This window comes from Ochlerotatus camptorhynchus, unplaced genomic scaffold (assembly GCF_037179485.1).
Source record: "Ochlerotatus camptorhynchus isolate MF236.1 unplaced genomic scaffold, CSIRO-AGI_Acam_v1.1 ptg000461l, whole genome shotgun sequence".
Classification (NCBI taxonomy): domain Eukaryota; kingdom Metazoa; phylum Arthropoda; class Insecta; order Diptera; family Culicidae; genus Ochlerotatus; species Ochlerotatus camptorhynchus.
The window spans coordinates 401,896-414,459 of NW_027040947.1; the positions used below are offsets into that span (position 1 = coordinate 401,896).

At 40.1% G+C, this 12,564-nt stretch overlaps 1 protein-coding gene across 1 annotated transcript in view; it reads left to right on the forward strand.

Moving 5' to 3' along the window:
- The window catches only part of LOC135712173 (bromodomain-containing protein 4A-like), a 42,574-nt gene that overhangs the window by 14,480 nt on the left and 15,530 nt on the right, over nucleotides 1–12,564 (forward strand). Inside the window, exon 2 of the mRNA XM_065235138.1 lies at nucleotides 11,026–11,142. Coding sequence (XP_065091210.1) covers nucleotides 11,026–11,142 — 117 coding nt within the window. The remainder of the gene's footprint in view (nucleotides 1–11,025; nucleotides 11,143–12,564) is intronic.

Consider the following 12,564-nt stretch of genomic DNA (forward strand, 5'->3'; position numbering starts at 1 on the left):
GTGAACGTGCAATAGCAGCGAACAACGGCGGCAGCATCATGCATAGATGTTGCGGCCGGTATTTGTTGATAGTTTTATGAAACCTGTAAAAAGCGGCACGCGGTTTCAAGCTTGCACACTGCGGCACACTCTGGGATGATGATTTGCCGAAAAGATTTTTATTATTGGCCGGCTATTTGGCTTGAGCCGGTTTGGAGTGCTTCTATTTTGATTACAATGGGCTTACGGGTGGTTTGATGTGGCGCCTTTTGGACGAACTTCAGGCAGGTGTTGTTCGCCTTAGTTGGCTTGCGGAGTAGCGAAGAGAGGAGAATCGCGATAACCGGCGGTGTTTGTTTAGCTAAACACGAGGTGGGTCGTGAATTATGTTGTAGACCGAAGTGGTGCTGTAATAGTTGTTAGAGCTAGTCATGGAATTGGGTGCTTTAATTCGAAGAAAATGGGTCAAAAGGTGTTGCCTTCTCAAATATTAAATTAATCTTTCACCAAATGTTTCGATTGAGCGGTAATTTGTTGGAAATATTACATGCTCATATAAAGCTACCGACTGAGCTAACTAAAGGCGCAGCTATAAAGCAAGACCACGCTGTAGGCGACTTGGTTGGAAATGCTCAAAGAACTCTGAGGGCTAGCTTAAAGTCCGAGTAGAGACGTAATAAAGCCAAAAATAAGAAGAAGTACATGCTCAGACATGGATAAGTAATTATCAAACTTAAACGTTTCAGCAAATGATTGAACATAAAAACCATAGTAAAAACATTTCCCATTAAAATACTAGCACTCCATAATGGGCTACTAAAATCCATCCATAAAAATCGCACCTGATTGTCCCTAATCTAAGCCAACAGCCCTTCATCGTCGTCATTCAACCCAACGAATGACCGTTTTGGAAGTCCATGCACGCGCCCAAGCCACCTCTCTGGAATGGCAATGACGCTTAGAAGAGGCCAATTAAAAGGTAGTTGACATCCAGCTCGGTCCATTTACGTGCCACTAGCACCAAACCGATTCACCAGACGGCTCTCTGGATGGCCATTAAGTGAAAGGTAACTCGCCCAAACAGTTTTGTTTCCCTCGATTTAAAACGGCGGTAGTCACAGTGTGGTGTCTATGATGATGATGATGATGTCTATCGCGTCGTTGGAACCTGGTCAGCCGGTAGGTTGTTTGTTTATACCGGACGACAGCAGCAGTGGGCTTACTGCGAAGAACTAATCGACCAATTATGAGGTAGGGGTGCTGGGTGTACTACGCGCCACGGGTTAGCATGACCAACGGTATTTCTAATCGTTATTTTCCAAGACCAATACTAGATGAACATTTCAAAAGGTCCTATATGATTTCATCGATTCCCTTCATCGACTTTCTTATTAGTTAATAACTTAGCTGCAAAAACCTTCCCAGTTGTGATTGATGGTTTGGATAAGAACCTCCTTTATCAAACTATGTGCAAAGCTGTGATTATCAAAAGAGAAAGACGACAAAGAGAATCGATCAAAACAGATAGAATCGTTTGAAATGTTCATCTAGAATTCATATGAACATCTTTCCCAGTTGCTCAGCAGTTCATCTAGCAATTCTGAGTAAAAACCCACTGAATTTGTTTTCCAAAACACACAAACCAATGCTGTTGGTCATATTTCCACGTGGCGCGTATTATCCCACCTTACCCAGGTATGCGAGCGCCGCCGGTTGCTTCTCTTTCAGAAAGAGAGATGCAGTGAAGGAAGAGATGGACGACTTAATTGGAGTTTGTCATGCTTCCTGATTTGGACAGGTTGCCGACTGCCGTTTTGCTGCAAACAAACAGTCTGCCGGCCGTGCTGTCGATTTCGTAATCGGTGCGGTCGGCGAGGATCATTGGCCTATGCAGACAAAGACAACGACGACGACGATGGTAGGGACACTTTGTGAGCTGTACGTAGTATTCTGTGTAATAGGGGATAATGAGCTGATGGAAAAGGTTTCTATGCTTATTGGTTATCAGATGTCACTACTGTTGTTTGTGACGGCATCTGTTGGAAATTATGCATGAACTGCTTTCCGTTAGTTGTTCACAGAGAACAGTGCAGTCAACAATCCTAGAAACACTTTTCACAGACTACAAAATAGAGTACCTGACACTGCAAAACATGTCTGTTACCTCTATATATCAATTCATTTAGAGTCACATCCGAAGTTCCTTCTTTTTTTGCATAATTGCAACAACAAATACTTTCTTAGACCCACCCCTAACAGGGTTTCACTGCACCGTTTTCATTTAGAAAATAGTGATTACTTTACATCATATCAATGTGAAACTTGAAAAAAAAAAACGTGAAAAGTTAAACATATTGAACAGTATGAGATAAATTGACGTCAATCTATCCAGCGGGACAAAGTTAACAAATTTCAAAATAGTTACGTGTTTTGGAATGTACTTCAAAGCTTTTTGGAAAACCCGTGTCCCGCTGGATAGACATACGATTTCAGCCATGACCAAGTCGATCAACCAGATTTCTACGGAAATGTGACGTACCAAATGTGTACTTTACGAATCTGTAATCCATTTTAAACGTACCTCTTATTTGCATTTTAATGCTTATACTAAACTTTTTAAATCGGTTTATATATGAATTATTTGCAAGGAAATGGATTCCTCGGAAAATTTTAGCCTGATTTCATATAAAAACATTAAAATTAAGTGCGTTTTAACCAATTTGAGGACCAAAAACAGATTTTTTTATTTGCATCCCTTAAAAATATACCAATTTTGAACAAAACCGTTAATTTCATGAATGATTATGGAGACACACGGTGCTCCGTGGAAAACTCCATCATGAGAAATGCCTTGATAGCTTTCTGATCGATCATGACCAACGAACCTAACTGGAATTCACTTTCTGATAGAATTTACCAGTGATTAAAATAAAAATTAATACTATTTTAAAAATTCTATTTGGAATTCCATGGAATTTAAAAAAATATTAATTTTTATTTTAATCACTGGTAAATTCTATCAGAAAGTGAATTCCAGTTAGGTTCGTTGGTCATGCTCAAAATTAGTATATTTTTAAGGGATGCAAATAAAAAAAATCTGTTTTTGGTCCTCAAATTGGCTAAAACGCACTTAATTTTAATGTTTTTATATGAAATCAGGCTAAAATTTTCCGAGGAATCCAATTCCCTGCCCATAATTCATATATAAACCGACCTAAAAAGTTTAGTATAAGCATTAAAGTGAAAATAAGACGTACGTTAAAAATGGATTACAGATTCGTAAAGTACGCTTTTGGTACGTCACATTTCCGTAGAAATCTGGTCGATCGACTTGGTCATTGCTGAAATCGTTTGTCTATCCAGCGGGACACGGGTTTTCCGGGAAGCTCAACAAAATCCTTGAAGGTACGCTATGGTACGCTATTGGTACATTCCAAAACACGTAACAACTTTGAAATTTGTTAAGTTTATCCCGCTGGATAGATTGACGTGATAAATTGATTAGATCATAATCATCCGTGTAGCTTAGTCTTCAAGGTGGCCATTCGATTTCAATCGAGTCGATAATGGCCGACAAAGTTGCACGTGGACCTACATAAGTACTTGTTTCAAATTATGTTTTCATCAGTCGGAGTCGGAGTCGAAGTCGGTACTATTTATTCGACTCCGACTCTGACTCCTTATGCTAAAAATCGAGTCCGACTCTGACTCCAACTCCATGACTCTAACGCTGACTCCACAGCACTGGTGAAAAACATTTTTTTTTTCTATGTCATCATTCTATGTTCCGGTCAAAACATCGTCTCGCCTCCGTGAGACCGCAGGAAGGGTAGGAGGCAAAGAATCAAAAATATCTCCAAATGACAAAATGACAAGCGATCAACGAACCGAATAATAACGCTATGTCAGTAGTGGAAAGCAATAAGCAATAATGATATAATCTTCTTCCTTCTTTTTCATGACAAGCAGCCCGTGCGACACCTCTAACTCGGGGCGGTAGAAGGAAACGAGCAAATTGTTGGCAAGCTGCTTCACGAAGTAAAGCCGACGATAATACACGTGTGTTAATAGGAATTTTTTTGTTATGTCTTTTCTCGATTCATATCAAGCTATGTCCTCTTCCGTGTATATTGCAACAAAGCAGGCAAGCAATATATCATTATCCTTCTACCACTCGGATCGAGCTATGTTACAGAGCGAGTTTGTCATCGTAGTCGTACCAACCGTTTTGTCTGTATCGTTGGTTGTCTTATGTGTTTGGATTCGCTGGTAGGAGGAACTCGTCCCGGTAGATTTGCCCGTTGATGGTACCCATCGTGATGTACGGCTGGCTCATCTTGCCGTACCCACAGATGATCTACCAAACCAAGAACTTTTTGGCGAACTTGTCCACCTTCATCTTCCTGACCTCTTCAGGAACGGCCAACCGTGATGTGGCAGGAACGGCCAACCGCTTTGATGTAAATCTCATTGTTTATCACGAAGCACCTCGGTTTCATCAGCCACTCCCGGTACAGCTTCTTGGTACGGGTTTCGGCCACCGTGTTCTGTTTGTCGTTCTGGTTCGGTACTGTCTGGACCTTGTAGACGTGGTTCCCTTCAAGTTTCATCGTTTTGTGGACAAACCAGATGGAAACATTCGCCTTCTTCACCTGATCGCGGATCGAAAGATTTGGTCGACGCTTGAACAGACTCAACACCTTCCTGGCCTTCACCGGGTTAGTTGTCTCCGGTTTTTTGCCACAGCCTTCCCGCTGCTGGGTCGTCTGGGTCTCCTTTAATGACTTCACCACCCAGGAAATCGTCGAATGATGAATTCCCAGGTGTTTCCCGATCCATCTGTGGGACGCAGTTGGATTTTCCACGACGGCGCACAAGATTTTTTGGCGTATCTGCTCTTGCTCTGATGCCATCTCGATAACCACTTGACAGATTTTGATAAAATTCTGCCAGCGAAAACATTACACTCATAGCTAGTTTCAGTCAAAATATCATCAATTTTTACCAACATGCTAAATAATTACAAAGGAATCAATGTGTATCACTTTTATTTTAGAGTGCAGCCTTTAGGATAAGATATCTACTACCACTTTCATTTAAAAATTTGCCCAACCCAATTCTGTGACAACCAGTCATGATTAATCAGTGTGAATTTGGGAAAATGTTGCAACCTTATGTGAAGTTTAAGTATAAAAAAGTTTGAAGAATGTATTGAGTCAAATACCTACGAAGTAAGTTTCATTCAGTACCTTTCAAATGACCTTCAGAAAATTGGCCGATATTAGAACAATAAATATTTTCATGTTTTTATTGGAGGTGATTCAAAACTTTTCATCGAGAGTGTAGGGTATGTAATGATACACACTTTTGATGAAAATAGACTGGATGATCAATTTCACACCACATCGATGTTTTCCAATTTGAGATTTCAAAAATTTTCTTCAAAATAAATACCTACGGAACAAATCTAAAAACACAAATATCATACATGAGTTGTGCCATGCAAAATACAACTGCGCAATTTCCGGAGATTTCCGGATCAAACATTCATTTTGCTTGAATCCTGATTAGTGTAGGCGTCTTATTTGTTTATTTGTTTATTTGGTTCTACATCAACAGACTGGGTTTAGTCCTAATGATGGATTAAGCAATACTAGGAAATACAATATAGTCAAGAAGTAACTAGCTGCAAAGGCCGTGAAGTCCAACTTAATTCCTAATCAGGGTTACTTCCACTCACTTGCTATAAAAAAATGTGTTCCCGAATTATGAAAACATTAGATGTTATAATGATAATTAGTAATTGTAAGTTACAAGAAGAGGTCGTGAAGTATGTGTTTGACACATAAAACCAGTGCGCAAAACAGTCAGGTTCAATGAGTCATTTTCATATGCCTCATCATTCACTGCCTTGTGAGAGTCTGAATGATTGAGAGGTAAACGAGTCACTGACATACGAGCACTCAGTCAGTTTTATAAATTTCTCCATTCAACTGAGCAAAAGTGCCTCACTCTCTCGTTGTCCGTGCACACCCAAATAGAGGGATTTTTTTTTCGTTCTAGACCCCTCCATAAGACATTTTGAAATTAGCCTTAAATGAAAAGGAAACTCTGGAAGTTTCAGCAATATTGATCTTTTAAGATAATGTTTTCATCTGAGATACGTGTTACCAATAATTTATCAGAGGTATACTAGTGGAACGACTAATCCTAATTTAGGTATCCACAAATCTGCATGAAAATCTTCACCAGTAAAAGGCTGATTGTAAATTGTATTTTTATTTTATGATATTTGATGTGCGAGAATTACCCGCCAAGTTTTGAGAAATTTCTGAACTACTGTTCATCAACCAAAAGATCTTTATCTCCTTAACAGCTTTGCCAAATACAGTAAATGTGTAGCTATTCAGGATCTCAAAATATTATATATGCGAAGATTTCACGTATATCCTAGCGCCACGTAGTGAAAAAATTATGTACTGTTGACCAACGAAAAAGTTTTGATCTCCTGGACAACTTTGCCGATGACAGTTTAGCAGGTCTCGAAATATATCTATTGCGAGAATTGCACGTGTATACAAGCGCAATGATGTGAAAAAAAAAAATACAAATTGAATTGCTGTCCACCAGCCACAAGGCCTTGGCTCCCTGAACAACTTTGCCGAAGACAGTAACATTCTATTTGGTCAGGATCTCGTGATATTTTATTTGTGAAAATTTCACGTGTATACTAGCGCCGCTTAGGAAATTCTCAACTATTGTACACCAAGCAATAGGCTTTGACCTCCTGAACAACTTTGTCGAAGACAGAAACTTTCTATCTGGTCAGGATCTCGAAACAAACCACATGCGAGAATTTCACATGTATTCTAGCGCTAAGTAGTGAGAAAATTTTGAACTACCGTCCACTAGCGAAATCTATCTGATCAGAATCTCGTGATATTTTATATGCGAAAATTTTGCGTGTATACTGACGCCACGTAGTGTAAAAATTCTGAACTATTGTGCACCAAGCAACAACTTTTGCGAATACAGTAATATTCTACCTGTTCAGAATCTCGAACTATAGCATACGCGAGAATTGTACACGTTTACTAGCGCCACGTGGTGAGAAAATTCTGGGCTACTGTCCACCAGAAAAAAAGTTTTGACCCCCAGAACAAGTTTGCCGAAAACAGTAACTTTCTATCTGCTCAGGATCTCGAGCTATTGTATATGCGAAAATTTCACGTATATACTAGCGTCACGTAGTGAGAATTTTACGAACCACTCCACCAACGAGATATTTTATATGAGAATTTCACGTGTATAATAGCGCCGCGTATTGAGAAAATTTTAAACTATTGTGCACCAATAAATAGGCTTTGATCTCATCAACAACTTTGTCGACGACAGTAACTTTCTATCTGGTCATGATCTCGAGATATATCACATGTGAGAATTTCACATGTATTCTAGCGCTACTTAGTGAGAAAATTCTAAACTACTCTCCACCAGCAGAAAGGTTATGATCTCTAGAACAACTTTGCCGAAGACAGTAATTTTCTATCTGGTCAGGATCTCGCGATTTTCCATGTTCTAACCAATTAAGTCAAATCCCACGTAGCGGACACCGTTTACGCGGTTTCCATTCACATTTTTTTCTATTATCCGCATTTTTCGGGGGTTAACTGTGATAAAAGTTTCGCTTGTTTAATTAAAAACAAGTTTATTAAGGAATACCCGTTGGTTTCATATCGATTGGTAGCTCGGCTGCAAAATGCCAATGGAAAACTCACTGTTGTACAAAGTACAACAAAAGTTGGCGCGAGTAACGGAGGGTTAAAACAATATTGCGTATTTAAGGGTTAAGATGTTTCATCTGCTCGTCGAGTAATGATGCTTCTTTTTGAACAGTTGCAAGTATGTTTTGCTTTTTTAGTGTCCCTATCGATAGTCTCCTGTTTCTTCCTGTTGATAGCTTCTTTGTACCGATCGCAGGAGTTTTTGGCATATGGCACAAGACTTTTCGTGATTCCGACTTTCGTCACGCCTCCAGCATTCAATATTGCATTATGAACAATGCGACAAGACTTTCTTCTGTCTGGTAGATCACTTATTTACGAAAAATCTCTGTTCCAGTGTGGCATTTCCATCCGACAATATAAGAATTTTCGTGACGAAACCCATCAGGTTTGGAAAAATCTTTGCTAGCAACATTCATAAGCCTCACCCATAATCTGTCCAAACGTCCCTCATTTCAGCGATAATTTTTCATAATTTCATTAACATTAAGAGTATCGCACAACTAATTATTTTCCACCTTAATTTTGTCAGCTACCGTACCATTAATATTATCCTTCTCCACTAGTTGTTCAAGACAACAATTCAACTACACAGCAAAAAATAAATTTTAATATTACATTCAAGAGGATGCACTTCAATCATGTCGAAAATCTCATGTAATTTTTATGGCCACACAAATGAACAAATGCAGTAAAAGCAACGTAATGTCAGCACATGCACATGCACATGTATTAATGATAATTTTGCCCTTTTTGGCAAGTAATATTACACCATATTTTCGACACGATTGAAGTGCATCCGCTTTGATGTGATATTAAAATTAATTTTTTGCTGTGTACTTTTTAGCTGTTTCAGGAGAATTCGATACAACAGCAGGGTCGAGGCAAGAAACATATCTGGTCATAGGGTATGACATTGGTGATCAGTCTTGCATTGTACGAAGGATTACGACGTAAAAATCCTTACAGTTCTGTCGGAAAATTAGGAGGGTTTTCTCCGACACTATGTTTTTCCCCACAGGACTTTCCACCGCAGCATTCACAGCAAATCCCAGCTCAATATCGGCTGCCGGCAAGAAAGAATCATCAGAAAGTTCGACACTTATGAGCGATTGGATATTCACTTTCAAAAGCTCCGGTTCGACCGATTTATCCATTACTGGTTTAATTCGATTTGTTAATTCGGTGAAAAGAAAAGACACCGACATACAACTATAAATTATTATTTTTCCTGATTTTGGTTTTTCCTGGTTTTTCGTGGTAAAAAAACTCCCGAGATTTTCCTGGTTTTTCTGGTTGACTTGCCACCCTGTTAATTATGCCATACGAACTTTATTTGATAACTTTGTGAAACCATTCGCGTTGACGACGACTATGAATCTGTTCACTCCTACACCGTTCGAAAAATTCATGTAAATTTCTGCGAGATATAGCGCACATAAAATTAACGCTAGATTTGGCATAAATTTACGCGATGTTTCGTGTAAATTTAAGCGCAATATCGCATAAATTTGCAATATTGTATGCAAGCTTGTAAACGATTTCACTGTTTATGCCAAGTATAGCTCAAAATTAAATGAAGAGAAATTTTACGCGATAGTTAAAATTCAGAATTTTTTCTGTGTATAGGAAGCCTCATAAGCAAATGTCGGATTTCATGAAACAGCAGATCGTTGCTTATCCTTTCACACCACTGAAAAATCCCGTTGGCAAAATGTTTATTTTTGCGTGAAAGGACGGATCGACGGGTACACACGCTATTTCTAAACAGCCCAAATTTGCGTAGGATCTACTCATTTCCATCAAAAGTAGGCTACCCAAATTAAGTAAACAAAGTTGAGATTAACAATATGACGAATTGTTCTTTTGACATCTTGTCAGTTCCAACTTTGTTTGCTCAATTTAGGGTAGACCTACTTTTGACAGACATGAGTAGATCCTACTCAAATTTGGGTTATTAAGAAATAACCGTGCAATCAATCCTGCTGTCGGAAAAAAATACTTCACGGCCAATGAAAATGTCTCACATTTGAGTGCCGTTCACTCAATGTCGCAAAAGCGGACAAATTCTCAAAAACGTAGGTCAGAATAAGTCAACTTTTAGCAAATATGAGTAAATGTCACTAATATTTGAGGAGCTGAGAGGCTTCGCAAGGGGTATACTGAAGTACTTCCTGAAGTACTCTGAACGTCAGGATTTGTAAGACTTTACTCATTGAAGTTAGAGTTTACTATAGTCCACAATCCTTATCTTGATGATAAGTTAACAAACTGGCAAAAAACATCTTATCGAGTCTATTTTAGATTTAAAAATTTGTTGAAACAATTTATAATTGACGTCTAAAATGCAGCATTACCCCACAAAACGTTCCAGTTAAGGTTCATTCAACACTCGCATTAATTTCAACTGCATTACATCACACTTGCACTCAAATGCTTTACATCTCCCAACCTCTCATTGCACACTTTTCGCGTTTTTTTTTATCCATCATCCTCCACTCTCTGCCAACACTCACGTTCGGTGTGCACGTCCCACTGACATTGACCGCGTGTGCGTGCACGGTAGCAAACCGTCTTTTGAAATAAACAGCAATCGATCCATACCAACCATCCAACCAACACACGATTCATTACTAATGATACTGAATCGGTTATTGATCTGTTTCTGATTCACCAGCAGTCAAAACAAAACTCTCGCTCACACCACCACCGTTGCGTTACCTGCCTTACCTACCGAGCCGGGTCAAAACAAAGAAAAAATGTCCTCGATAGCACATATTTCACTGCTTCCGATCCGATCTCCGTGGTTGAGCACCACTTCCGAATTTGTGCATGCCACAGTAGCCAGACAAGCCGGCGCAAAGCGTAATTAGTGCTAAACAGTCGTGTAATTTGGCAATCGATGGCTTTTGACGCTACTTCTTCACCGGCACCTTATGTTTTGTTTTTTTTGCTTAATTTCATTCAGTGTTGGTGTGGAATAAGGCATTTTTTTTTCTCACACGTACCCGCCGGTCCTCCTGCCCAGGTCACGGATGGTATTGCTGCCATCTAATTATTTGCTTCCGAATTCTTATGCAAATGGAAGCACACTACACGTGTATCCCCGGCAATGTGTTGAAGAACTTAATAATTACAGCACGATCTGAGTGACTTCCTTGCTCGAAACAATAGCATTATTGAATTAAGGTTTCTTTCAGCTTTGTTAAATGAAAAGGTTCTGATTTATGATATTCTTCTTCTAATTTGTTTCTATTTACAGCTTCTTCTGCTGCTGCCGGTAGTGTTTGGGGCACGGCCACCGGCTGCCGTCTTCGAGGACGTGTTTGAACTGGGACGACCGAGTATTGCCTTCCATGCCAGTCCGGTTAATCAGAATGTAAGTGGAGCATCGAGGGAGAACTAAGCGCGGTTTTTGAGTTACATTTTCACATTGAATTCATCCAAATTGAATATTGCAGGCCCTCCTGATAGAAATGAACCGTTGCGAGACAAAGTGGTACCTACTTATGCACTTGAGTAAATTTTACAGGGGACGCTATTAATCTTAATACTAGAATGATAAACCAAGTTCATCAAATTTCATCCACTAAATTGCTCCAAGGTAGATAAATAACAAAATTTTGCGAAGAAGCTCGAATTTTTGTAAAGGCCTGAAGACCTAAAAAACATACTTACCTTACCAATCAGACTACGACCTTGTTGTCCTCTGCTGTCCGAAGAAGTCGTCTCCACTCTACTCGATTCATGGCCACACATCGCCAACCTCGTAGTCTGCGAAGGGTCCGCAAGTCGCCTTCTACTTGGTCGATCCACCTTGCCCGTTGCGTGACTCTTCTTCTTATTCCTGTTGGGTCGCTTTCTATAACCATTTTCACTGGGTCGTCGTGCGGCATTCTTACGACGTGCCCAGCCCACCGTAGTCGCCCAATTTTTGCAATGTGGACTATGGATAGTTCTCCCAGCAGCTGATGCAATTCGTGGTTCATTCGCCTGCTCCACGTTCCGTCATCCATATGCACTCCACCGTAGATGATACGCAACACCTTCCGTTCGAAAACACCACGGGCGTGTTGGTCCTCCACGAGCATAGTCCAAGTCTCGTGGCCGTAGAGCACCACCGGTCTAATCAGCGTCTTGTAGACAGTCAACTTCGTGTGGCGGCGAATTTTATTCGACCGAAGCGAAGAGATGAACTAGCCTCAGGCTAAAAATCTCTAAAATAAAGACAAAAAAAAAAAAAAAAAATTCGACCGAAGCGTCCTCCGGAGTCCAAAGTAGGCACGATTCCCTGCCATAATGCTTCTTTGAATTTCACGACTGGTATCATTTTCGGTGGTCACCAGTGAGCCCAAATACGCGAACTCATCGACAACCTCGATTTCGTCACCGTCAATCTGAACTTGGGGTGCGAGGCTAACATTGTCTACCCTAGAACCTCTTCCTTTCATGTATTTTGTCTTTGATGCGATGATGGCAAGTCCAATCCGCCTAGCCTCAGCCTTCAGTCTGATGTACGTTTCCGCCATCGTCTCAAAGTTCCGTGCCATCTCAGCTCTTCTGATCACACCTTCTAACGCGATGTTGAATAGCAGACACGAAAGTCCATCACCTTGCCGTAACCCCCTTCAAGATTCAAAGGGACTCGAGAGTGTCCCTGATACTCGAACAACGCACATTACTCGATCCATCGTCGCCTTTACCAATCGCGTCAGTTTATCCAGAAATCCGTACTCGTGCATAATCTGCCATAGCTGATCTACCTAAAAAACATGTGCCACTTTAACTGTCAACAAAATGT